The sequence below is a fragment of the Cervus elaphus genome, chromosome 5, assembly GCF_910594005.1.
Source record: "Cervus elaphus chromosome 5, mCerEla1.1, whole genome shotgun sequence".
Lineage (NCBI taxonomy): Eukaryota > Metazoa > Chordata > Mammalia > Artiodactyla > Cervidae > Cervus > Cervus elaphus.
Genome location: NC_057819.1, coordinates 111,218,687 through 111,245,679, shown reverse-complemented (window position 1 = coordinate 111,245,679; position 26,993 = coordinate 111,218,687). Strand labels below are relative to the sequence as shown.

The 26,993-nt window shown below is 55.2% G+C and overlaps 1 protein-coding gene across 1 annotated transcript in view; it reads right to left on the bottom strand.

Annotated features, from left to right (window-relative positions):
- The window catches only part of ARHGAP23 (Rho GTPase activating protein 23), a 74,131-nt gene extending 47,668 nt beyond the window's left edge, over positions 1 to 26,463 (bottom strand). Inside the window, 2 exon segments of the mRNA XM_043904357.1 lie at positions 735 to 896; positions 26,324 to 26,463. Coding sequence (XP_043760292.1) covers positions 735 to 896; positions 26,324 to 26,386 — 225 coding nt within the window. The 5' untranslated portion in view covers positions 26,387 to 26,463.
- Positions 26,464 to 26,993: the final 530 nt, after the last annotated feature.

The following is a 26,993-nucleotide window of genomic DNA, read 5'->3' as shown; positions in this document are numbered from 1 at the left end:
AGGGAACTGGGCCCTCCTGGGGCTGCTGTCTAGGCCCCCCTCAAGCCTTCCTGTCAGGGACCACACCCCGGCCCCCAGCCCATACTGTGGCTCGGTTTGAGTAACCCCTGTTCCTGGACTCAGAGAACCTGGTATTTATATTAGGGCTGGAAGGGTTCCTAGGGGTCAAATAGATAAATGCTGTCAGGTGACAGAAGCCGGCATGGGGCCCAGAGAGGGTGAGACTCCCCGAGATCCGCCGTCAGGTAGGAGTTGTACCAGCACTGGGGCCCAGGTCTCCAGCCCAGCGCAGGGCTCTTTCTAGGCCCAGAGCTGAGGCCAGTAAGGGCCTGGGGCGCTCTGGGAGGGGTCCCAGAGGTGTGTGAGGTCAACTGCTCTAAAGCTCAGGCTGGGGAGGCTCAACTAACCCAGCTCAGAAGTGGCCAGTAGACAAAGGGTCCTTGGAAGCCCATCTCCTGAGAAGTTGTTCACCTTCCAGAGGCCGAGAGTCCCGGGGTTGGGGGAGCATCCTGACTCCCCCACCTCTAGCTCCTTGCCCCAAGCCAACCACCCCGTTCTCCTTACAAGACTGAGCCCAGAGCGGATAGGGGGCTTGTCATAGCCCACAGATGACCCAGCCAGTGCTGCCCCTGCCTCTCGGTGACCCTCTTCCCCAGGCACAGAAGCACCCGGAGGAGAGCACAAAGGAGTGAAAGCTGAAAGCTCCCTCAGAGCAGCCCGGGGCGCGGGCCTACCTTCAGGCTGCAGTGCACCGCGGACTCGGGCGGGTACACGATGAAGTGGCGCAGGGTGAAGCCGAAGCCATCCTGGAGGCTTTTGTGCAGAAGCAGTGTCCGTGGGCCCTGCCAAGGGAGGGGGCGCGCGGGAGAGCACCCATCTCTTGGGCCCAGGGGCAGCTGTGGGAGCAGAGCGAGGAAGGGTGAGATGCCAGTCCTCACACAGCCTCCTGCAGCCTGGAGGACCTGGGGGGACGGCCGGGGCCCACCGACCCAGCTGTGCCCAGACCCCTGCTCCCCTCTCCCTTCCTCTCCCACACTCATCAGCCCAACAGCTGCCTCTTCTCTTTTCCCTCAGTCCCCTCAAGACACCTATGCATCCAGGGAAATAACAGTGCAGCAAGTCAGGTGTCCGTTCTGCTCAGTTCAGCCAAAGTTCACTGACTCTAGACACACAGCCTTCCTGCCTTCCACGGGGAAGTGCCCCGCTGCACAATCTTACACACACACACGTGCATGCGGACACGGGCACAGACACACCCACATGCACTCACGCAGACAGGACACACCACAAACACCCAGACAAGACACTCGTGTGCAAAGGTGCGCAGACATACCGATGCTGTGCATACATATGTGCACAGACACACACACACATGCTCACCGAGACACAGACATGCGCACACAACATACACAGGCACAGACAGACTGACACACACATGCATCCTTCAAGAGCAGCAGCAAGAAGACGGGAGGGACCATGAGTCACAGGGGAGCAGACTGGACAGCAGACAGTCCGCTGGAGGGACCGAGCCCATGTGTCTGGCTGGCTCACCAGAAATGAGTGGAGAACCGGGCTGGGGAGACACTCCGCTACCCTTTGGCCACCCCACCTAAGTGCTTGGGATTCCCCAAGATGGCAGGGCAGAGGGTGTCTGAAGACAAAGGTTTGGGGGCACATGGGTCTGTTCCTGGGACAAGAAGGAGAGAAGGAGGTTAGTGCCCGAGAGGAGGTTCCCTTCAGGTGCCCTGCTCAGACACAGGGAAAGTGGGTGACAGGAGGGCGGTTCACTAACCCCTGATCTCGGGCAGCCTAACCTACCTGGTGCCCCTAATCCAAACCCCTCGGAGGGCAAGAAGCCCCTCCCCTCCCTCAACAGTCCTCATCCCCTTGCTCTTCCTTGGCACCAGGCAGGAGGAGCCTTCAGCTGCAGGAAGAAAGGTGCAGCTGGGTGCAGAGGGAAGAAGATTCGGGGGTGAGGAGCTCCCACTTCATTACGAAATCCCCCTCACTCCCCACCTCGAAACTGCAACTCTAATGTACTCATAGGAAGAAGTCCTTGCCTGCATCCAGCCACCCTCCAATTTACACATCTGGTAGGAGTGGATCCTGTGCCCAGCCCTAAGCTATGGATTTCTGCATGGGGTGGGGGCTGGGCTTCATGGGGCAGGAGGTTTGGGGAGGGGATATCCTCAAATCTCAGATTAAAGTGCCACAGAAGTAACAGGCTTGCTTCATACAGTTCCAGAAGACACAGCCAGGAGGAAGATTTGAGAAGGCCAAGCGAAGCTCCTAGCCAGGGAGATCATTCTAATCATATACATCTGGAAAGTGACCCAGATGGGGCTGTGAACTCTCTGTCCTCACAAGGGCCCAAGTGAAAGCTGGATGACCCCCATCAGGGAGGCTGTAGGATGCCTCAGCTGCTTTTCTGGCATCAGGCGGAAGGTCCAATGATGCCCCCTCAGCTCCTTCCACTTGTGGTTATAGCCTGGACACTCCCACTGAGCCCCACACCCCCACGGGGGTCTGAGGAGCCCAGAAGAGAAAATTCTCTGGGAATTCTGCTGAGATCTGAAATCCCCTGGATTTCCTATCTCTGCTGATCTGGCAAGGAACAGATGAGGAAGAGAAGAGGGCCTCTGGGGACCCTCCCCTGCCCCCTCCTACCAACACCCCTGCTCCTGCCCAGCGTGGAGTGCGTCTGCTGCACGTCCTCCACCCGGGCTCTGAGCTGAGGCTGTGTGCACGGCCTATTGTTTTGCTGGTGTCCTGGATTAAGGTTTAAGCCACCAGCTGCCCCAGTGATGAGAAGTGGCTGGGACAGGTCCCCGCACGCCCCCCGCCCCTCCCCCAGCACACATCCTGCCTGGAGCTGCCAGCTGCCTGGGGGTGCCACTCCCCGGGGAGGAGGGGCCTGTCATCAAGGGCAGTAGGCATGCCTTTCTCTCTATGGTCCTCTCCTCACCCAGGCACCACTGGCGCTCCCTCCCTTATCTCTGCCTCTCCCTTTCCTCTTTTCCTTCCTTCCAAGGCCCCTTCCCCCATCCCTGCCAACTAGGCGCCTGAGAATGTCAGTGTGGTAATCCCCCTGCCACAGTAACCACAGCCCTGCCTGAAGAGGAGACACTGCAGCCCCCATCAATGACCAGATTTGGCGGCCCTCCTGTGGGAAGTTCTTCCTTAGCTTTAACCTCAGTCCTTCATGCTATTACACATGCATGTTTCCTCTGCTCTCCTCCCATCCGGGACAGTGCTGGGTCTTGCTCTCATCTTGAGGGGGAGGGAGGTGACAGATGAAGAAACAGAGAAGGGATCAGCAGTGGAAAGTGATTAGACTGAGGCACAGCTCACACACACATCCCCAGCTGTGCTATCTGAGGTAGGTACAGAGACGAGAGGAAGGGGAGAGGGAGGCTCGGGGGACACAGAGACATCACCAAGTAATGCCCCTAGCCCAGATCCACTTCCAAACGCTCCCACCCTGAGGTCAGGAGAGACATCCAGAAATTCCCACTGATGGTGGGAGAAGGGCAGGTGGCCCCAGGGCCGCAAATCAGACAGACCTGGACATGTGATGGGCTGGCAACCCCAGGAGCTAGAACCCAGGAGTCCGGCTCCTCCCCTCCCCCAGGAGCATAAAGAGGTCATTGCGGGGAGCACAGCGTTCATGCTGGGCACGGCGCCCACTGTGACTCACACCCTGCCAGCCTGGTGGATCTCGGACCTCAGAAACACTGTCCCCACCCCCCACCCCCCAGCCGTATCAGTCCTCACCCTGAGGTCACTCATTACCTCCTTGGCCTGTTTGAAAACCCTGGGTGTCTCTGTGCCCAGGTCCCCTGCCAGGGAGAGGACAGAGTTCTGACTCAGGATCACTGTCAGCCCGAACTCTCCAGAATTCCATAACCTGGCATCTCTTCAAACAACCCCGGTCCCTTCCATCTTTCTGCCACCTGTAAACCAAGAGGCTTGAGCCCACTGCAGGCCACCACCAGACTGGGGGTTGTCATCCGGCACCCCCAGAAAAGGTCTCAGCCACCACTCTGCCGCCCTCACCTGCATCTCTCCAGCTCCTCACTCCCTCCCTACTCCGGGGCATGGGTCCCGGAAGACTGGGCGGCGCACACAGCTCAAGGATCGCAGGGAGTTGTTGGTGACCCGGTCCCATCCACCCTGCCCCGCTTCAGCCCCCGGCCCCGCTGGCCCGCGCGGCGCTCACCCTGGCCAGACGCGCCCCCGGCGCGCGGCGGTCGCTGTGGCTGAGGCAGGGCAGCCAGAGGCAGCGCGGCTCCGGGGCGCTGCAGTCCACGCCGACGGCGCGCTCCCAGCGCCAGCCCCCGGCCCCCGCGCGCTCCACGCGCCACACCGCGCTGCCCACGAGAGCCGCGGCTGGCGGGGGCCCCCGGGGCCGGCCGCCGCCCCGGCCCCAGCGCACCGCGGGCCCGTCTTCCGGAGCCCGGCGCGCCGCGCGGGGGCCGGCGGCCGCTCCTCGGCGCCCGGCGGGCGGCGTCCTCGGTCCCCTCGGCGGCGGCGGGCGGGCCCCGGGGGTCCCCGCCCGCCCCCCGGAGCCGCGGGCCCGGGGCCCTGGGGCCCCGAGGGGACGGACGGCCCGCGCGGACGGAGGCAGGACGGCTGTAGCGGCTCCGCACCTCCCACGCCTCTCCGCCGAGGGCGCCTGAACCCGGACACACCGGCGAGTCGCCCAGGGCAGACGCCTCCCCCTCCGGGGCGGCCCCTGTCCGCGGCCGCCCCATCCCACACACACACCCACACAGGAGAGGCCCTGCGCAGTGCCCCCGCAGTCACACACTGCACACCCCGTGCAGGCGCGCGTGCATGCACACACACACTCACGCACACACCCCACTCGCAGGAAAACTCTCCGTACCCGCCCGCACACGCTCTACTCCTTCCAGTACAAAGCTCACGCATCTTGCTGCGCCCCAGAGAAATATACACTCGCATGGGTACACATGTAAACACACACCCAACCCACCTCACCACACACACATCCCGGCATCCCACACCCTCCCCCCACAGGTGCACTCCTTCTCCCTATGTCCACATACCCCACAGAATCACACACACAAACACACTACACCCCGCATACACATGGTGTGCATGGACACCCTTCTTTATGCACACATGCTTTGGACACCCTCCCATGGGTATAATGGCCCCCACCCCCCACTGAGACACATTTGCAAGCATATCCACTGTGCCCTTAAAAGCACACCAGGCCCCCTCCTACCCACCCATACCTACCCACACACACAACCCCCACAGGGAGACCCACAAAACCCACAACAGCACACACCTATAGGACTTGTACACACTACTCAGCACAGACACTCAATGCATTGCTGCTGTGCCCCCTCAGGTCTCTCTTTCTCCCTCTCTCTCTCTCTCTCTCTCTCTCTGTGTCTCTCTCTCTCTCTCACACACACACTGCCCTGCACAGAAAGCAGCTCTCTCTCATACCACCCCATTTCACAGTCATGTTGTACACTTCCCACCACCAGCCATGGGAACACGTAACCGCCCCTCTTCCCCAGGACCCCCTGCCCATTAGCTCGACCCAGAGGGGACACCACAAGCCAACAATGGGCTCCAAGCTGGCCCCCACTTCACCCCCAGCACGTGAGTCAGACAGGAAGCCGGAGTCATGGCAGACCCTGTCCTCCGCCCCTTCCTGCTCTCTCTCTTCCCAGGCCCCTTCCCGGGTGGGGCCGGCAGAGGCCTTGGCTGGTAGGTGTGTTGTCGCCACCACCAATTCTATACACTTGACTGTTCACCGTGTGTTTGCCCCACACAGCGGCCCACTGGGGCCTGGGGCCACTGCCCTGACCCAGTTTTCAGAGAAGGAAACAGCAGAAACCCAAGAGCACCCAGTCTGTGAGGATGGCACTGAGACTCCAAGTCCGGAGCCCTTCATTCCGACTTTGATCTTACACCTAAACTCTAGCCAACACCAGGGAAGGAGGGCTGAGGGCAGCGGGGAACAGATCCAGCCAAACTCTTCTCTCAAATCTAGGAGTCAGGGAGGAAGAGTCATAGGGTTGGGCCCTTGCGGGGGAAGCCACCAGATGGGAGAACCAGGCAGAAGAACCAGCATCCCTTCCCTCCCTTATCCCCATCACCTGCTGTCCCAGGAAAGGACAGGCCAGGATGGATGATCATGTGGGAGGTAGAGGAGAGAGACAGAGGGGCACAGAGAGGAGGCGAAACCAAGGGGCAGAGGGAGGAGAAATAAAGGACGGTGAGGGTGGGCAGGAGCGAGGGAGGGAGGAGGAAGGGTGAGGGTGAGGCGTGTGGGGCCGGGAGCGGTTTTGTTCTCCTGTTTCCTGTTTGCTGCTAGCTGGGCCCCCAGTGCAGGAGCCAGACCCCCACCCCCTCCCTGGCGGAAGCCAGACGGGAAGAGGGAGGCTGCCATCAGCGCTGAGTCAGGAGGGCTTGGGGCAGAGCTGGAAAGGACCATCCATGGTCAGGGGGAGCAGGACTCCTGGCATCTCCATCAGCAAGCTCCCCATCATTAGAAAAGCAAGGCTTCTGGGTCAGGACCACTCATGCCTTTGTCATGCCCTCCAAAAGCCAGGGCCTCAGACCACCTGGAAGCACTGCCCAGATGTCCTCAGGCTCTGCCACCCCAAATGAAGGGCTGTGACCATAGGGATGTCCTGACTCAAAGCCTGACCTGCTTCCCCAGAAGGCCGCCAGTCAGTCCCTCCAGCTGCCTGGTTTCCTTTCCTCTTGCTGCAAGTCTGGTCGCTGGTTCTCAGAAAATGGACTCACTCTCCCCTCTCGTACCCCATGGAGTCCCTCATGGCCAACAGGTGCTGATGTGTCTGTGTGTCCAGATAAGAACCCACCTCCCTCCCTGGAAACTGGTGAGGCTTCTGAGGGCTGCGGGGAGCAGCGAGGTGGATAAGCAGCACCAGGCTTCTGTGTGCAGGGCTGCAGAGACCTGGGAAATATAGGCCATCTGTGACACCCATCTCCTGGCAGGGGCAACAAGGCCCCCAAAAGCAGGTAACAGCCTCCTCCAACACAAACTGACACCTTCCCCACCCCACCCTCTCCACCTCAGCTTCCTCTGTAGGGATGGCAGGTGCAGGGTACATACAGCAGGGCCTAGAAACCTATACACAGTTTGAATAAATGATCCTCCAGGCCTGGGGAGCCTCTCAGCCACCTCCCCCATTTCCTTTGGGAAAGGAATGTGGGGTGGGCCCCAGAGTGCAGTCAGGGAGGGGGCCAAGGGCTGGGAAATACCAGGCGTAGCTGAGATTCTATTCCAAGCCTTCCTGCCTGGTGTGAGTCCTCCCCTACACCCTCCCGGCTTCCTCCCCCCAAATCAGGAATTACCCCGCTGAGCAGTCTCTCCCATCATCCTCTAGTTTGACCAGCTTGCAAAATCCATTCAACCTTATCTTCCTGAAGGTCCCTGGGGAGGGCTTGGGGACTACACTCCCAAAGTGAGGGCATCCAGTCTTCCTCTCGCCAGATGAGCTCATCCTTTACTGTTTACAAGTACTTTCACTTTATCTCATTTGATCCTTACCCTAAGAACTGGATATGTGAAATTATTTTTATACCCATTTTTCAGATGCAGGAACTGAGGCTCAAAGAGGACAAATGACTGATTCAAGGCTCACTTTTACTAAGCTGGGACCATCCCAGGATTCTAACTGACTCAAATCTCTTTCCATTTTCCCCTTATTTATCTATTGAGGAACTTGAGTGCCTGCTGAGGGCCAGGTGCTATTCTGGGGGCTGGGACACCTTAGGAAGATAAGACAAATGCATACCTCACCCTCAGGGCACTTACAGTGCTATAAGCTCCTGAAATCTTCAGGGGTCTCCAGCTCTAGATTCAGGCCCAAGCCAGCTGCCTTCACCCCCACCAACAGAGACACCCCACACACACACCAAAGGAGCCCCTGTGTCAGGGATTCAGGGCCTCTTCTCTCTAGAAGGGGACAGCTTGTTTGAGGGTGGCATTCGGGGCCTCCCAGGTTAGCCTTTGAACCAGAGGGTGGACGGGGCTGGTGGAGCGGAAGGCTGCAGGGGCCAGCCTGACAACTGGGAGCTGGGGAGAGGAGAGCGTCCTGGGGCCCAAGGGTCAGGTGAGAGGAGAAGGAGGGAACGGATACTGCTGAAAGGCCTGTGGTTCAGGAAGTGAGAGGGAGGGTCTCTGGGTCAGTTCACCGGCTTTTTCTTCCTCTGGCTTGCTTACTGCCTCCTCCCAGAACACAGGTTCCAAACCATGAGACAAGCAATGCAACCACCCCAAGAGAGTCATGCGGAATTTCCAAAGGTCTTACTGGTTCCACACGCCCACTGCACATGACCAAACTGGGACCCATTGACACAGGCTGGGACCTGGGACCCTTTGCTGCAGTGCTCACCCCTGGACAAAACTCTCCTCCAGCAACAAAATGCAAAGAAACTATATGGGACTAAAAATAACTGTACACATTCACAGTTGGGGCAAAATTATGGACTAAAGATACAAAGAGACCAAAAAACCCAACTGCCACTTTTGAAGAGCCCAGAAGAAAAGCAGGAGTTGGGGAGAAAAATAAGGGTATTGCGAATGTTCTCGATACTCAACACCACCAGAGGGGTAGGCAAAATACCTAAGACACCCCTCCAGCCTGACTCCTCCCCCCATATAAGGAACAAGCCTGCCCCTTCCTCGGGTCGCAGCAAGCAAGGGAACTTGTTTGTTCTCTCTAGACCCTGCTGCAGCAGGGGCCCCAATAAGGCCTTGCCTGAATTTCTTGTCTGGCTTCTAGTCAATTTTTATTGATTGGGGAAGGCCAAGAACCTGGTCGGTATCACCATAACCACCCCACAACCTCACATACAGACAGAGCAAATCCTCTGCCAGCCGGTCCATCCCAGGCATGCAGGCAATGTGATACCAAGGCATGCCCGCCCGCCCACGCCTGGGCCTCTGACCCCTGCCCCAGTCTCCTCGCTCAAGGGCGGCCGCCCCCTCCCTCCTCCTCCACCCTTCTGCCCCACTCGGATGCCTGCTTCTCAGCACCGCTTGTGTGCAGCCTGACGTGCCCCAACAGGCGAAGCTGATGAGCCGGCCAGGCAGGCCGGGTCTCCCCAACATTCCTCAATGTGCAGATAACCCCGCGTCACTGGGAACCTGAGGACCCCATACTCGGGTCTAGCCTGCAGGCAGTTGCAGGGGTGGCTCAGAGGGTCTCTCCCTATCCAGGGTCAGTCTTGCCCTGAGTAGGGGTGTGGTGACACTCCTCTCCTACTCTGAAACTGGGCCCGAGGGTGGCTGGGGGAAGGGAAGGTGAGAGAAAAGGGAGGAGGAAGCACTTGTGATGCCAGAAATCCAGGAGAGACTGACAGTCTCAAGCAGCACCGAATCCCCTAGTTCTTCCAGTGGCAGTGTGGCTTGGGCTTAGCACGTGGACTCCAGGTTCCTCTGGAGTCCAGAACTTCTGGGCCTGTGTCCTGTCTCTACTACTTCCTGGCTGTGAGACCTTGGGCAAATTACTTAATCTCTTTGAGCCTCAGCTCCTCACCAATAAAAAGGGAATGACACTTAAGTTCCACCTCATAGGTTGTTGGGAGAATTAAGTCAATTAAAGGAAGTCCTGAGTAGGAATTCAATAAATGCAAGCTTTTGTTTGTTGCTTTTTCTTTTAAAAGGTTTTTTTATTGAGGTATAACTGACGTGTAACATTATATTAGTTTCAGGTGTATAGCATGATTGGATGGCTATTCACATACTGGATATTCACATATATTTTGAAGTGATCACTACAAGTCTAGTTAAACATGTTACCACACTTTGCAGATTTTTTTTTCCTGTGATGAGAACTTTTCAGATCCACTCTCTTAGCAACTTGCAAGCATGTAATACTCTATTATTAACTATGGTCACCATGCTATACATGACATTCCCAGGACTTTACTTTTTGACTCCTTCCACCCATTTCACCCACCCCCCACTTCTGGCAACCATCAGTCTGTGAACCTGGTTTGGTTTTTTCTTTTTGTTTGGGGGGAGGGTTCTTTTTAGATTCCACATATAAGTGAAATCATACTTACAGTATCTGTCTTTCTCTGATTTGTTTCACTTGCCCTCAAGGTCAGTGCAAGATGTTTTCAGCATCTTTTGGATATTCACACTCTCACACACCCAACCACACTCACATTCAGACAAACAGCTCAGCCCCACATACACAAAAACACAGTGACATGTACAGATGCTCAAGGAGATCTGTACAGACCCACGTGAACCTAGTCACGTGGGCATCACCATCATCTCCACTGCCAGCCCCCTTCGTGCCCCACCTCCCCCTTATAAGCAGGGAGGAATCATCAGGAGCCCCCCACTTTTGTAGCAGAACTTCCTCAGGCCCTGAGCCTTGTCTGTAGGCCCTTTGGGAATGAGGAAGGGGCGGCCAACACGAGACCCCAGCAGTGAGCCTGCTCCCAGCAGACAAGGAGCATGGTGAAGATGCCAGGCTGGCAGGGCCTCCTCCCAGCAGGACAGTCAGTTCCCTCCTTAGGGACACCAGAGGGAGGGGTCTTTCCTCATGGTGGGAAATGAGCACTTACAGAGCAGGGTGAGTCTGGAGCCAGCCACAAAGTAAACAGCAGGGCCATCGCCCAGGCAACCGTGGCCCCAGCGTGGGCCACGGCGCCCCACGGGCCCTCTCAACCCCTGATTTACTTCACTCAGCAGCCCCTCGACTGTCTCAGGGCATGCCCTTTCGGTAGCCATTCTGGTCTCAGGGTCTGTCTGGAGACTCGTCAGAAGGAAGAAGCCATGCTTTCTCCATCAGATTGGGCTCCTTGAGAGCAGGCTTGTTGTTGTTCTGCCCCATGTTAGTCCAGAGTCTCTTCTCAGCAGTCAAGCCCTGCGTCCTTCCCTCAGATTGGACAGTGTTCCAGGGCCTGGCCTGAGTCTCTCTCACAAGATTGAGAGTTTCCTAAGGAAACTACGTTTTCAGAAATGTATTTGTATGGCTAGAGTGCTTTGTCTGTAGTAGGCTCTGAAAAAGTATTTGCCGATGGTGAGAATGTGGAGAAATTCAAACTCTTGTGGTGGGATTCCTTTTGCTGGATTCCACCAGCAAATTCCCTTTGCTGGTAGGAATGCAAAATGGTTTATTTGCATTTGCAGAGCCCGGACTTGTGGACATAGAAGGTGAAGTAGAGGAGGGGGATGAATTGAGAGGGTGGCATTGACACTACCGTGTGTCAAACAGATAGCTAGCAGGAAGCTGCTGTAAAACACAGGCAGCCCAGGTCCAGTGCTCTGTGATGACCCAGAGGCATGGGATGGGGGCGGTGGGAGGGAGGCTCAAGAGGAAGGGGCTGTATGTATATCTATGCCTGACTTCCGTTATTGTTCATCAAAGATCGACACATTGTAAAGCAATTATATTCCAATTTTTAAAATAGTAGAAAACAATATGGTGGTTACTAAAAAAAATTAAACATAGAATTACGATATGACCCAACAATTCCACATCTGGCCGTGTACCCAAAAGAAGTGAAAGCAGGGACTCAAAATTTGTACAATGATGTTCACAGCAGCATATTTCATAAAGATTCCCTTTATGGAAAGGTGGAAACAACCCATTATAGATGAACTGGATAAACAAAATGTGATATATATATATGTATATATATATATATATATAGATACACACAATGGAATTTTATTGTCTTAAATTCTGACATATGCCACAATATGGATGATCTGTGAAGACATTGTGAATTGAAAGTGAAAGTCACTCAATCGTGTCTGTGACCCCATGGACTGTAGTCCACCAGGCTTCTCTGTCAATGGAATTCTCCAGGCAAGAACACTGGAGTAAGTTGCCACTTTCTTCTCCAGGGGGTCTTCCCCACCCCGGATGGAACCAGGGTCTCCTACTTTGTATGCAGATTCTTTACCGTCTGAGCTACAATAACCCGGTCTGTGAAGACATTATGCTAAGTGAAATAAGCCAGATCAAAAAGACCAGTATTGGAGCTTCCCTGGTGATCCAGCGGTTAGGGCTCCACGCTTTCACTGCAAGGGGCACGGATGTGATCCCTGCTCTGGGAACTAAGATCCCACATGCCATGTGGTATGGTCAAAAAGTAAAAAAAAAAAAAAAAAAAAAGTGAGAGAGAGACAACACTGCTTTAAAAAAGAAAGACAAATATTGTATGATTCTGCTTATATGAGATACCTAGATTCACAGAGGCAGGAAATAGAATGGTGACTACCAAGGGCTGGGGGAAAGGGGACTGTAAGTTATCATTTAGTGGGTACAGAGTTTCAGTTTGGGAAGATGAAAAGGTTCTGGAGGTTTGTGGTGGTGACGGTTGCACAACGATGTGGATGGATTTAATGCCACTGAACCGTACACTTAAAAATGATCAATTTTGAGCTGCCTATATTTTAGCACACACCAAGAAAATGGCAAAGTCAGAATTCAAATTAAATATATATATATTGTTGAAAGAAAATAGAACAAATGAACGGGTCCTCCAGTGGGGCCCAGGAGCAGGCCCTGCCCACAGTGGATGCCTAGGACAGCTGGGCACCTCTTGCGGGGAGAACCTTTCCCTCCCATCCCTTTCCATTGTGTCCTCTCAGAACCCCCATTGTCATCTCTGGGGCCCTAGTAGTCCCCGTGCAGGGGGAGTTCTCAGGCCCAGGGGAGTCTGAACCTCGCACACAATAGATCCTTGGCGTTGATGAGGACCTACCATATATCAGGCCTCACTGGTGGCTCAGACGGTAAAGAATCTACCTGCAATACGGGGGAGCCAGGTTCGATCCCTGGGTTGGGAAGATCCATTGGAGAAGGAAATCGCAACCCACTCCAGTATTCTTGCCTGGAGAATTCCATGGACAGAGGAGCCTGGCGGGCTATAGTCCACAGTGTCACAAAGAATTGTACACAACTAAGCAACTAACGCTTTCACTTACCATCGATCGGAGGCCAGACATACGGATGCGATGTCTTGAAATGCCACATTCCAAGGTGCCAGGACCTTGGAACAGCTTTTCTAGCAAAGTCAGGCTGAGTATGGGGCTCCTGATCCCCTGAGGTCCGACCCTCCCGTCAACACACACGTCTTTCCCAAACCTACATACATATGGTTACACACTTGTAACATGTACACACACACCAGGGTGTGCACAGAGAGGCAAATCCCTGTTCTCCCATGCTCTCTCAGGCACACACTCCAAGAAAACCACGCCTGCACGCTGAAGGATGCAGACTTGGCAGAGACGCAGGCAGGTCCCGCATGCGGCAGAGCCCCCTGCTGGCCCAGGTCTGGCACACTTATCTCCTTTCGCAGCCCAGAGTGGGCAGGGTGCGCTCACTCCCCACACTCCCCTTGCCCGTTGCATTGTCCAGGCCCCTAACCAGGCCCCAGGGTCAGACTCCCCAGGGTCAGACAGAGAAGCAGAAGGACAGAGAGACTGTGGACCCTTAGGAAGGGTCTCGCTTTGGTTGGCCAAGGAGGCCTGGAGAGAGGCCAGAGCCCTTTCTCAGACCAGATCGTGTTAGGGGCAGCCATTCCTGAAGGCCAGAGGATGCCTGCAATGACTCTTCCCCAAAGTCATCATATCCGTTCTATGACTCCACACTGAAAAGCTCATTTCAGAGGAGACTGGGAGAGAACCCTGGGCGTGGCTCTTCCTGTGGTCCCCCACACCTCTCTCCAGAAGTTCTTCCCATTGTCTGACCACCTGGGCAGACAACAGGTGCACCCACTGGTTTCTTTCAGGGGAGCACTCAGTCCAAGTCAAGCTGAGACCACATCCCCTCCCAGGGCAGGTCTCAGCAGATTCTGAAAGTCTCCCCAAGGGCACATGGGGCTCCCTACAGGGAGAGGTTCTCAGCTCCACCCCTGAAACCACCCACCCCCTCAGCCCAGGTCCTGCTCAACCAGGTCATCCTACGCCCAGCGCCCAGCATAAGAGCTGAACCTCTCCCTAATCCAGCCCATGCTGCCCCCGAGGCAGCTGGAAGGGTGGAGGGGACGGTGGCTCTGCAGGGACAAACAACCTCCCCTGGCTTCTGCCCAGGAGGGAGCCGCGATGGTTTCTGGGCTGGGCTCTGTGGTCTGGAAGGGACAGACGGCATTGCTTTCAGCCCCAGATCCTCCCCCTCATCAGGTGCTGGGCTCTGCACTTGGGGACACTGTGACAGCCGCAGCAGTAATTAATATTTGTTGAGCCCTTGCTATAAGACAGGCACACTTCACATGCATTACCTCATTTAACAGCAGAGCAGCTTCTTAGGATAAGTGAGATACACACCCACACACCACCTTGGCCTCTTGGGCCCCCCACCCAGTCTGGTGCTGAGCTAAACCATAGGGCACCTAAGGGCGTGGGACAGAAGGCTTGCGAGGAGACTTGAGAAAGCTGACCTGGAGAAAGGGTCACACTGGCCAACGGTTTTGACTCTAGTCCTTTTCTGGCTGTGTCCTCGAGTTCACACAGGTTTTCTTGTTTCTTCAGTTACAAAACAAAGGTAGGTATAGCAGTCTGACAAAGTTGCTGGGAAGCATCCTGGGAACCGATAAGTGGGAGGGGTTATAGCCCCGGCCCTACATCCCACCATCCGAGAGTGGACTCTGTTTCCCAAACGTCTCCTGAGTCCACCCACTTCACCATGTCCACCACTCTACTCAAGTCTCCATCACTCCTCTGGCCCCTGACAGTCCGCATGCATTGTTTTAATAGGAGGACCACCAGGCCCTGTGCAATGAGCCTCTGGGTTCCAAGCCCAGCACACCCCCTTCCTCTGTGCTCTGGTTACCCTGGCCTCCCTCCAGTTCCTTTGAAGACTAGGCACCCTTCCAGCCTCAGGCCCTTTGCACATGCTGTTTCTGGAATGCTGTTCCCTCTTCCCCAGCTCCCTCCCTGCCTCATCAACCCACACCCTAATTAGTTCCAACCCACTCTGCAGTTCTCAGCAAAAGAGTCACTCCCCAGAGACACCTCCTCTGGCCCCCGGACCAGGTCAGATCTCACAGTACTCTCGAGATGGTGCCTATATATTTATGAGGTTATTTTGACCAACATCTCCCCCCTGGGGCTGCAGGTTCTAGAAGGCTGGGACCGTGTCAGCTTCTGGCCCAACGTGGATGCTCAGCACACTTGTTTCTGAATGTTCAGGAATGAGTGAGCCTCTCCTCAGAGAGGGTGGATGGTTGGCAAACTCCCATTCCCAGGAAAGGTCTGTCTGGGGCAGAGGCTGCTTCAGATCTTTGTCCATCTTCTTGTACACCCCACCCCAACTCCTTCCTCAGTAGGAACCAGATCCAGAAAGTGGGGGTGCTGGACGAAAAGAGTCAGGGGTAGGGAGAAAATGGAAGCTGCTTCGTCTCTTTTACAGGGTCCACTGACCCCTTACCCCAGCTGGCCAAGCCCTTGTCCACTCAGTGCTGGCCCACCACACCCACAGCTCTCGCTCCCTGGAATTTAACATTTGTCTTTCCCTCCCCCACCTTCCTTTAACTTCTCCCTTACCCTCCAGGTCTCAGCTTGACTGTTTCTGAAAAGCTTCCCGGACTGCAAGCTACGGGACTTGCCAGGGAACCACGGCTAGCAGCAGCTCAGATTCAAGCCCAGGTCTGTCTGCCGGCAGAGTCCAGGCTCTCAGCCACCTCATCACAGGCCTCATTACTACGTTTCTCCCTTGAGGCCCGGCTGAGAGACACGCCCCCTCTCTGGGCCTCAGTTTCCTCCCGAGGGTTCGGCTACCCCCAGACTTCAGGAAAACAGAGATGGAAAGTGGCGGAGGAGACACAGGGAGAAGTTCGAGGAGAGGAAAGAAGAGTGGTGGGAAGGAGGAGCGCAGAGGGTGGCAACCTCGGACCAGCCAGACGTGAGTAACGCCAAGTATGCGAACTACGCCAGCCCCTGAGCTATGAATAGGGCGGTCACGCTGGCCTCCCAGGTCGGCCCTTCACGCCCGCATCCCCCGAGCCCAGCCCTGCATAAGGTCCCGAAATGGGGCGGAGGCCAAGGAGTCACGCTTGGGGGCGGAGGCTGAGTGGCAGGATCGAAGAGGTGTGGTCACGCAGATGAAATGCAAATAGAGAGCAGTTGGCTTATCTGATTGGTGGGTCTCTGCCCTTCCGGAAGGGTGCTCCGAATGGGCTCTAGCATCGCGCTGGGCCCCTGCTCACACTTGTTTTTGCCCCGGCCGTCGCGGTTCCCCAGTGGCACTTCGGGTCACCCCTTGGATGAGTCGCAGTGATATGTGCAACCTCTCAACCAGTTCAGGGCTTCCCTGGTAGCTCAGACGGTAAAGCGTCTGCCTACAATGTGGGAGACCTGGGTTCGATCCCTGGGTCGGGAATTCCCGATGCCCTGGAGAAGGAAATGGCAACCCACTCCTGTATTCATGCCTGAAAATCCCATGGACCGAGGAGCCTGGTGGGCTACAGTCCATGGGATGGCAAAGAGTCGGACACGCCTGAGTGACTTCATTTCAACCAGTTCTGTCAAGGCCTTGGTAAGGTGCTGCGGTTGAGATACCATTCCCTGCTCACCCCAGGGCCAGGTCAGCCTCTCCTCCTTGGAGCTCATATGTCTGACAGCTGGGCTTTTGGAAAATTACAAGAGCCCACCCTGGCCTCCCCTTTTCTCATCAATGACCAAAGTGGGGAGCACACTGGGCCAGGAGCAGGAGACTCAGTCCCCCACCCAGAGCAACCCCTTGTGTGCCCCCAAAAGATTCAGTCAACCTCAGAGCCTGGCTCCTCTTTCTTTCATTCTGGCATGATTGACTAGGTGTCCCCAAGGGCGAGGAGTCCAAGAGACCTAAGATCAGGTCCTAGCTGTGTGACCCCAGTCAAGTCTCTTCCCTCTCCAAGCCTCAGCTGTGAATGAGGTCCCTGAGAGGGCTCAGTGTGGAATGCCTAGCACATAGGAGTTTTTTGATAAATCTTAGTTCAGTAGTCCACAAAGGATTTTTTTTTCATTAATAAAACAGCTCCTGATTTTATGAAGAGACAGACATGAGAGAAAATTTAAAGGCCGCAGAGCATAGTGTTTAAACATTCCTAAACAAGATTCAGAAGAATCTGGCTTTGAATCCCAACTTGGTCACACTTCCTAGCTGTGTATCCTTGGACTAGTTACTAACCTCTCTGAGCTTCTGTCTGCATTTATAAAATAGAGATACTCTATTCCTATTGTACACATTATAAAACAGAGATACTCTATTTATTGTTGTACACATTAAAGAGATAAATGTGTATAAAGTGCTCAGTACAGCAGTGCCTGACACTGAAATGTTCAATAAAAGTCAGTTGCAACCAGTACTCCTATTGTTATTATTATGTAGTTTTTACCAGGCAGTGTGAAGTACTATGGTAACTTTCAGTTCATCAGTCAACAATATTCATTCAATTTGGCCAGGTCTAGAAGCTGAAGATAAGAGTAGTGAACAAGACAAAGTCCCTACCCTCGTGGGGCTTAAAGTCTAGTGCCCAGAGGAGGAAATCCCTGTATATTTGAGGAATTGGTGGCTGATACGTGTGTGTGTGTGTGTGTGTGTGTGTGTGTGTTTGTGTGGCAGATTTACAGAGAAGGATATTTGAACTGGACATTGAGGATAAACAGGAGTTTGTGAAATGAAGAAGGCAAGGAAGTTCTATCAGTCAAGGGGAAGAGATGGTATGGCATGTTCCTGGGAAGGGGAGGAGGGTGACACACCCCACTTGCATCCTGTCCTCTCCGTCTCCAGTTCCACATTCAGCCCTCATCAACTCTCACCTGGTCTGCTGCCTCCACTTCCTGACACCTCTCCATGGCTCCACAGTATCTATGGGAGCAAGTCAAGTTCCATAGCACGGCATGAAGGATCCTCCATGAGATGGAGAAGAGGGCCAGGATCTGGCCCTCATTGGCCTTGACAGCCTCAATCTCTCTTTGCTCTCAGTCTTGCACTCACTGGCCCCGTAAGAGGCCAGACTGTTTGATACCTCCTTGTCTTTGCTCACGCTGGGTCCTTCTGGCTAGAATGCCCTTCTCTCCCTTCTTCACTACCCCACTTGTCCCAGCAGGCATCTTTCAAGCCTTGGCAAGCCTCACCTCCTTGGGGAAGACTTCATCCCTTCAGAGCTGGAGCATCTTTAGCAGGGCAGGGACTCAGCCCACGTTTATTGACAGAGCCCTGGGGTCCTCCATACCACTCACGAGCAATCTCAGAGACAGGGGGATCCCCTGTGCATGCAGGGTCACAGAGAAGCAGGACATAATCGTGCCGCCTGCATCCACCAACTTTCCTTCATTATGCCAGCCCCTACCTGGACTTCAAGGCTCAGCAAGGAGAAGTGTCCACCTTTCCAGGATGGGGACTATGCTCCCAGACTCTTTCTTGTCAGGGAAAGTAGCCATGACACACAATAGCCTTAGAATTCAGAAAGACCCAGATTTAAATTTGGATGCCAGATGACCTTTGGTGGAGTAATTTAGCCTCTCAGGGTCTTGGTTCTTGTTATTTGTAAATGTACAACCACTTCATGACAGTCCTTGAAAATTGATCAAAAGAGGCTTCATCAAAGAATTCTCAACAATAGATTTGGAAAGAGGAGATGAGAGAAAGGAGATTAATCACATCACCAACTGGTTTTTTTTTTGTTTTTTTTTTTTTCACCAACTGGTTTTTAACCAATCCCTATAGCAATTCTACCCAGTGGCATTGTTTCCATCTTTCAACTCCCGTCACCACTTTTGTGACCACATTTACACCGAAATGATGTCGTAGTGAAGACATCATTTGTATCTACCATAGGTCTGTCTCTCTGGTTAGATCAGGCCAGTTTTCATGGTAATATTTTTTTGGGGTGGCAAGGGGTGTCTGCTCTGGTGGATAGTATACATGCACATCTCAGAACCCCTTATAAAACCTTAGTGGAGCTTTTGGCTGATGGGGAAGCAGACAAGGAACCCCTTGAGGGCAGGGCTATTTCATATTCATCCACAGAGAGAGCCTGGAACACAGACAGTGCACAGGCAACGGCCACCAAATGAACAAAGTCCGGTCTGGTCTGCATTAAGATCTCGCCACTGCCTGGTTTTCCCAGGCACTGAGCCTCCAGTTCTTGGCATCAGGTCCTTCTCCTGCCCCAGGCTGAAATTAGGGAGAGGGACACTCTCAGGCAAGCCAGGCCTGGGAATGTCCTCAGCACCCTGGGCCACACCCAGTCTCAGAGAATGCTTTCCCTAGCACTGTGGGGATCTAAGCACCTGGAAGCCACTGGAGGAGGAAAAGGTCCCAGTGGGACAGGGAGGGGGACCCATTTCTCATCCCACCAGCAATCCTGGCCTTGCTGTGTGACCCCCGTTGCCTGACTCCCACTCTCCCCTCTTGGAGACATGCCATCCCCTCCTGGGCTGTGGGTCCAACCTCAGCTGCCCCCTTATCCCCTCACCCCCACCAGGTGCTGCAGGGCAGAGGGGGGCACAGAGCCAAGGCTTCATTAGAGCTCATGACGGCTCAGCCCTTCAGATGCCAGTGCAAGATACAGGAAAGTACCAGAGCCACCCGCAGCTGCCCCCAACCCCCCATCACGGCCTGGTGCTCAGCTCCCTCCTCCCCTTCTCTTGGGGAGGAACCAGGGGCCACACCCTCAGAAGAGGAAAGGGAGCTTGAGAAGTGTCTTCCCAAGTACAGAGTGCCGCGTGATGCCAGGGGAAGATGGGGAGGAGGGGCCTGAACCAGAAAACAGCCTCAGGGTCGGGGAGGGGTCTCACCTGGGCTCCGAAGGCTCCGCGGTCCACTGCTCAGCAACCCACCAACAGACACTCCCCCCTTCCTTTCCTCCCTTTCACGGAACACAGCAGGTCAGAGCTGGGGAGACCATGGGCTCTTGTCCACTCCCCTCGGGTCAGGACTGAGCAAGCAGCCTGAAGCTGCTTCTCACCTGGCGTCCAGCCTCCCTCTTCCTCCCACTGTTGCCTGTCCCCTCCCCTCTGCTTCTAGACCCTCGGCCTTGGACTTTCTCTAGGCCCAGAGGTGGGGGCGGCCTTTAATATCCATCCAGCTAAAACTTACAAAGATGTTCCCTCTCTGGGGGGTTGTCTCTCCCTGGCCCCTCACTCTCTTTCAGAGAATGATGGAAACTGAGGTGGAGGGCAGGGGTCTGCACTGCAGCCTCCCCTTCCAGCCTTTCGGGGGCTCTTAGACACACCCTCTAAGTCCTGCATCTACACCCAACTCTTTCCAAGGAGCTCTCACACACTTTGAGGAAATGAAAAAGGAAGAAGCTGCAGATTTAGGAGCCCAGAGTCAGATAGAAATCAAGCTAGGGACTGTCGGAAACCAGGACAAAATGAACTCTGTCCTTCCCTAATTAACCCCTACTTGGCGGCCAAGACCCTGGAGCGGCTGTCCTTCCACATGGCTCCCACATGTCCCCCCAGCCTGGCCACATTCCTCCGGCCCACACACCTCCCACCAGCCTGCCGGCCCGAAGGGGCCAGCGCCGGGTCTGTTTCCATCCTTGGCTGTGGGTCTGTCATCCCTGTGCTCCGCCCCAGTTCTCTCCTCCCAGGGATTCAGGCTGAGCTTTGAAAGGGTCACTTCAAAGAGGACCTGCCTGCCGAGGGCCCAGCCAGACCCAGGGCTGGCTGCTGGGCCAGATTCCCGGTGGCCGGGGACAAAGGCCCCACTGTTCCCCCGACCCCCGGACGCCCCCAAATGCACTGGCATGAGAAGTCTTTCTTTCCCCAGTTCTGCTCCTTACAGGCCCCAGCTCTTTGCCACAGGGAGTCCTGATCCCTCGTCCAGCTAAGTCTCGAGGGTGGGGAGGTCAGGGAACTACCTGTTTTCCACCCCCACCATACACCCAATACCTTTGGGCAGCCAGGATGTGGAGGCAGCTTTGGGCTGACTGCAGAGTCCGCGGTCCAGACACCTCACTGCCCCTCAGTCACCAAGCCCTGCCCAGGCCGCTTCTCACACCCATCAGAACCATACATCCTCCCAGGCCTCCTCCAGGCAGCCTTTCAGGATTCCCTTTCATCAGAGGTGCCTCACAGCCCAAACCACAGCAGCCAACCTCTCACTCTTCTCCCCAGTTCCTGACAGTGGGGACCACATCTCACCTGCTCCTCTAATTTCATACCATGCAGTGCTGATCCCAAAGCAGGGTCCTTAGGTTTTTCTGTGTCGACTCCTCACCCAATGCCTGAATTCTCTCTAGTCCAACCTGTGCTTGCTTACCTCCACTGATGGGGGCCTCATTACCTCCAAGGACAGCTCTTCCGATTACTCCAACCATAAAGGGTTCTCTTTATGGAGCCCAAGGTGTATCATTCTCATTTCTAGCCACTGATTATTGTTTGTTTAATAACAGTTTCAGCTAATAGTTGCAATTATCAAATGTCAGCCACTTGGTAAAGTATTACCTCATTTAATCCTTTCAACAATTTTGAGGGATTATTTCAGGGATAAGAAAGCGAAAATAAAAAAAAAAAGAAAATGGAAACTAAAAACAACTAAGTGAGTTGGCCAAGGTCATACAGTTAATAAGGGGTAAAGCTGAAATTTTAACCCACTCAGGCTAAAGGCAAGGCCAGACACCCAAGGTGCCTCCCAGTGCACCAGAGGCCATGCCAGACCTGGGGCTCTCATCTCCCGTGTGGCCTGTCTATATTAGAAGGCAGATCACACTCCCCACGCTTCTTTTTTCCTAGTTAGCTCCCACCAGCCTTTGTCAGCAGATGAAGTGTGGCCTGCAGATAGTGACAGTTTGATGCTAATTCAAAGCAGTCCCTGGGGAACAGAGGGAGTCAAAGGGGAAGAAGTCAGCTGACTAGGGGTACACAGGCTGGAGGAAGCCGGAGGAGGTGGCCTTGGGCTTCAGGTTTACAACTTGAGGTGACTGGAAACCCAACACCCCTTCCCATGAGAGATGGAGAATTGGTAGTTGTGACAGCCCCTGTCCCAAACCTGCTACTCCATCCACCCTCCAACTTGAAAGGAAAGGAATCCTCCACCAAGATGGTACATTGGGCTGAACATCTCAGGGCCAGAGAGATGAAAAGGGAACAGATATCTTTAATCCAACCTGTAGTCTTTTTCCCACCTGCCCATTGCTTAGCACCACTCCCTTAGAACTCTGGGGGAGGAAGGGAGGGAATGAGAGCAAGAGAGAAGTCAGAAAGCTGGGGGCCCCCAATGGCCTTGGAGAGCAGATGTGATAGGGTGTGGGTGAGCTTTGTTTTTTTTGGCCATGCCACACGACTTGCAGGATCTTAGCTCCCGTCCAGGGTCGGGAGTGCAGGATCCTAACCACTGGACTTCCAGGTAAGTCCCCAGGGTGAGCTTTCCTTTCCTCTCTAGCTTTGGCTCAGGCAGTCCTGAAGCAGAGAATAAGATGATGCACCTCTAGGCTACCTTCCCAAGACTCTAACCCAGTTACTTCCAAAGGATTAGACTACAGGATTCCATGGTTTTTTCCACACAGTCGTCAGTCAGTCAGTCAACAAACATTCTCAGAGCTCTGGCCGTGTACCAGGCTCTGTGGACACTAAGATAAACACAGCACCTCTGGGGCTCCTGGAATAAGCATGGTAAACTCCCTAGCTCTGCCGCTTACTAGCTGGGTGACCTCAGGAGGCCATATAATTCTTTGTGTCAGTGTCTTCATCCGTCACATGGGATGGGGACAGTGCACCCCCGTGGAAGTGGTGGCCATGATTATTTTTCTTGCCCTCAAATAACTCCAGTCTGGCAGGGAGACTGATGTGTAGACCAAGCATCCCGATGCTGGGCAGAGCTGGCCCAGAGCACCCTAGAGGTCCAGGGGAGGGGCTGCTCCCCGGCCTGCATTTCACAAACATTTATGGAGGGCTGGCCGCTCTGTGCCAGGCACTGTGCTGGCCACTGGGGACACAGAGATGAACAGGACACATTGTCCACTCGTCCATGCTCCTCCCTGCCCTCCCTTTTCCCTCCCAGTGTTGGAACCCTGCACTGGAATGGGGTGCCCAGGACAGAACTGTGTGGGGAAAGGCACAGCCCGGGAGCCTGGGAGTCAGAACGCCCTGGGTTCACGTCCACCACTCTCGGGTTGTCTGGCCCTGGCCACTCTCTGGCCTCAGGCTCCCCACTGCTGGACAAGATGGGCCCTCTGGTCCTGACCCACTCTGACAGGTGACAAGCTCCACCCCGACAGAGATTTCAACTGGCCCCAGAGTCCACCCCAGACTGCTGTCCCACTGAGGCAGTGAGGAGGAGATGCCAGCCTGGTACTGACTGGCACTGCCCTGCTGACAAGCTGGCACAATTTCACATGAAAGAGGGGGGCCTGGATCTAAAGGCGGGTGTTTGAAGCGGGTGGAGGGTGCTAGGGGAAAGGCAGAGCCAGCTCCCACAGGCCCTATTCATGGCTCTCTCTGGGGAGGGAGAGAGAGCAGGATAATTAAAACCAGGCTTTGTCCAAACCCCTGACCAAGCCAATATCTCACCTTTGAACCCCTGCAAGACAGAGCACAGCTGACGCCCCTTTGGAAGGAAAACACCAATGAACCAAGCCACGGACCAAGTGCGGTGGGTTGGCATGGGGTGGGATGGGGGGCTAGAGGAGTAAATGAGCCAATTCTCCACCCACCAAACACAGATGGACACCTGAGGCTTGGCCGTCCTGAGGCATCTTTGTCCCCATTTCTGTCTCAGCTGAAAGACAAGCCATCAAGCTCCAATCCAGCAAGAGATTGACCTTGATCTTGGCCTGTATCCAAGACAGACCCAGATTCAGGGTGGGAGTAACAGCAGACAAGTCAGGTCATGAGACGTAGGGTAGTGGAGTGAGATCATGAACTTAAGCCAGACTGCTGGGTTCCTATCCTGGCTCTGCCACTGGTTAGTAATGTGATTTTGGCCAAACTATTGGTTCTCTATGCCTCAGTGTCTTCAACTGAGAACTGAGGATAATAAAATAATAGTACCCACATCACTGTGGTTTTGTGAGGACTGAAAGAGGTAACATATAAATCCTGGCCCAGAGAAATTGCTATCTATGTCTTAGCTATCAGCTCTACTATTAAAGCAACTCGGCATCCTAACAACACATTTTTTTTCAGGCACTAATGTATATGCTCATTTGAGTATATTTGCATCTCCCATGAATCTGTCCAGATTTTTACACTGGAATCCAACATCATAGGAATCTACCTAGCCCACTACACCAGAGGAAATTTCCCTGCATGATGCTCCAGGATAGACTGGGATGCTACAGCTTATAAACTTCTCCCTAGAAGTTCTCCCAAAGAGCTAACTGCAGTCCTTCATTTGGTAACTTATTCCATTCTCCTTTGTAGACTCTCTTTTAATCTGATACATCATGAAGTCCTTAAGTATCCCTGCAATACACGATGAAGCAATAAATGCCTCTGCCCACTCCTGCACTCTCTGTTCTCCAGCACCCTCCCTCATCCCCCGCTCTAGGTCAAAATGCTGCACCCATGGAGGGCCAGTCAGGCCTCCTGCTTGCCTGGCCCATGAGCTCAGAGCTGGCCTGAGGCAGGGGCACAGAGGTCCCCATGCAGGCTGCCTAAACACAGGGCCTCTTCCCAGGGTCCAGTCCCTTTCTGCTTGAGCTGAGATCCTCAAAAGCCTGCCCCATTCTTCATGGTGTCCCAAAGCCACCTTCCTAATACTACCCCCTCCTCAGAGTTTCATCTTGTGCCGTGACTCCCATCAGAAGATTCAGCACCATTGTTGTATAGTCTCAGCCGCTAATATCCACCCTACCTGCTCCCAGGGCTTGGCTTCTGAGGCCTTCATATCCAGCACTGAAGGATTTATGCATTGAAACCTAGGGTGGACCCAAACACTTTCTGAGCAAGTAGAAGAGTCTGGGGCTGGGAGCCTTTGGCCTGTGTTTGGAGGTGAGATGACTGGTTATGTAACTGAGATTCAAACTGCATGCCAATGAGTGCATCCCAGTGAGAGCGGCCACTCTGAGGAATGGGGTTGTTGCCCTGGCAGAGGGGGAGAACCCCAGGGGATCAAATGCCGTCCACCCCCAGCAGAGCCACAGGGTGGGGCTGGGGGTGGAGATAGTAGGGGGGGTGGGGATGAAGTAGGTGGTGGAGTGTGTGTGGAGGGGGCGATCCAAGGAACTCAAGGATAATGACCTCCACTTCCATCCCCTGTCCATCCTGAAATTCAAGTTTGTAATTAGGAAACACTTTTAGCTGAAAGGTAGAGGGGGAGTCTGGGATAGAGATGCAGATTAAGGGAGAACTGTGCACACATCCAGCTCCTGAGGAACACACCAGGCTTAGAGATTCCAAAGCACCAGACCCCTGCTCAACACTGAGCGGATGGTTGGGAAGGAATAGCCCTAAATCTTCCAGCCTGGATAAAAGAGCAAGAGACCTCGGCCCAGGCCTTGATCCCAACCTGGACCCCCCAGAGAACTTTTTCCCCAGCTCCAACAGTATTCAACTCTTCAGCTTGGAAAGAGGGGAATTGTGTTTTGGGGTGGTGCTCCAGCAGAACTGGGCAGTCAGGCTCAGAGGTAGGGAGAGGGATGGCCCCAATGGAGCCCCGAAGGCCCCTGCTGGCCCCTCCCCAGCCTCAGCAGCTGGCAGATGAAAGAACCCAAGCAAAGCAGTCCAGCGCTGAGTAATGCCCCTGGCACCCCGTGCCCAGACCCACCCACAGCCAGCCTGAGAGGGCAGAAGGGAGGGCAGTTGCGCCTGAAGGACCGGGGGTCCCGGCCCTGTTTCTCTTCCCCAGGACCCAGTGGGGCGGAGGACCTGCGCCAGGCAGCTTGTCGGGTGGTCCGGCCCGGCAGGAGGGGAGTGTGGCCCACGGAGGGGGTGTCCAGCCACAGTGGCCAAGGACATCCCGCTCTGGGAACCCCCTCCCCCACTCCCTCTCCCTCCAGCTGTGCCGGGGCCTCGCCAACGGAAAACGAAAACTTGGGCAGAGGAAACGGCGGCAGGCGCCCCGCCTGAAAAACCCGGACAAAAGGCGCGGGCCTCCCGCCCTCGCTGCCCGGCCGCCGGGGGCCTGGCACCGCTGCCCGGGTCGGTGCCCCTGGCCCCGGCAGCCCGGAGCGCGTCCCGACCCCCTGACTACCTTCCTCCTTCCCGTCCTTTGCCCAGGGCAGCTCCCGCTCCAGCCCCCTTCCCGACCACCAGCGGATGTCCCCTGCGGCCGTGCCTCGCGGTGCCCGCGCCGTGTGCCCCAGGCTGTGCCCACGGAGCGGGGACGCCGCGACCCCGGCCCTGCTGCTACCTCCCCGGCAGCGCCTGGATCCGCCCCCTTTCCTGGATCAGCGCCCTCACCTTGGGGGGCCGGGGCTCCGGGCGAGGCGGGATCCCGACCAGGCAGAAGGCGACTCCATTCATCGGGCTGCAGGGGCGGCTCTGTGGCCAGGGCACTGCTGGGGGCGCAGGCAGGGACCCGGGAGGGGCGGGGCCGAGGGGCGGGGTCGAACGCGGAGGGTGGGGCGTCTCTTCGCTCCGCCCCCTGCGCTCCGGACAGGGCGCACCCTCTGCCTCTTGCTGGGTTACAGATGCGTACGGGAGGGCTGAGGTTGGGGTTGGCGCTGACAGCCAGCGGGAGAGAGACGGTCTCAGGGAGACAGTTTGGGCTGGCCCAGCCCAGAAAAGACGATGATCCAGGCTGGCCAAGCAAAGAGGATACGGGCACAGAACACAAGATTAGCACCTAGAGAGGGAGGGAGGGAGGGAGAAGAAACGGAAAGGGAAGCAGAGAGAAACAAAGCCAGACAGAGATGATCAGAAACAGAGACGGAGAGACTCAGAAAGCAGGAGAGAGGCTGAGACAAGATAGAGACAGAGAGAGGCAGAGAAAATGAGAGACAAAGATGAAGAGACTCAGGTTGGAAGAGAGGGAGAGACAGAAAAAAGACTTAGGGAGCCTTCCATTCAGAGACTCATGGCAGTTGAGACAAGGGCAGAGATGGGGGATGGGGGAGGGTAACAGGGGAGC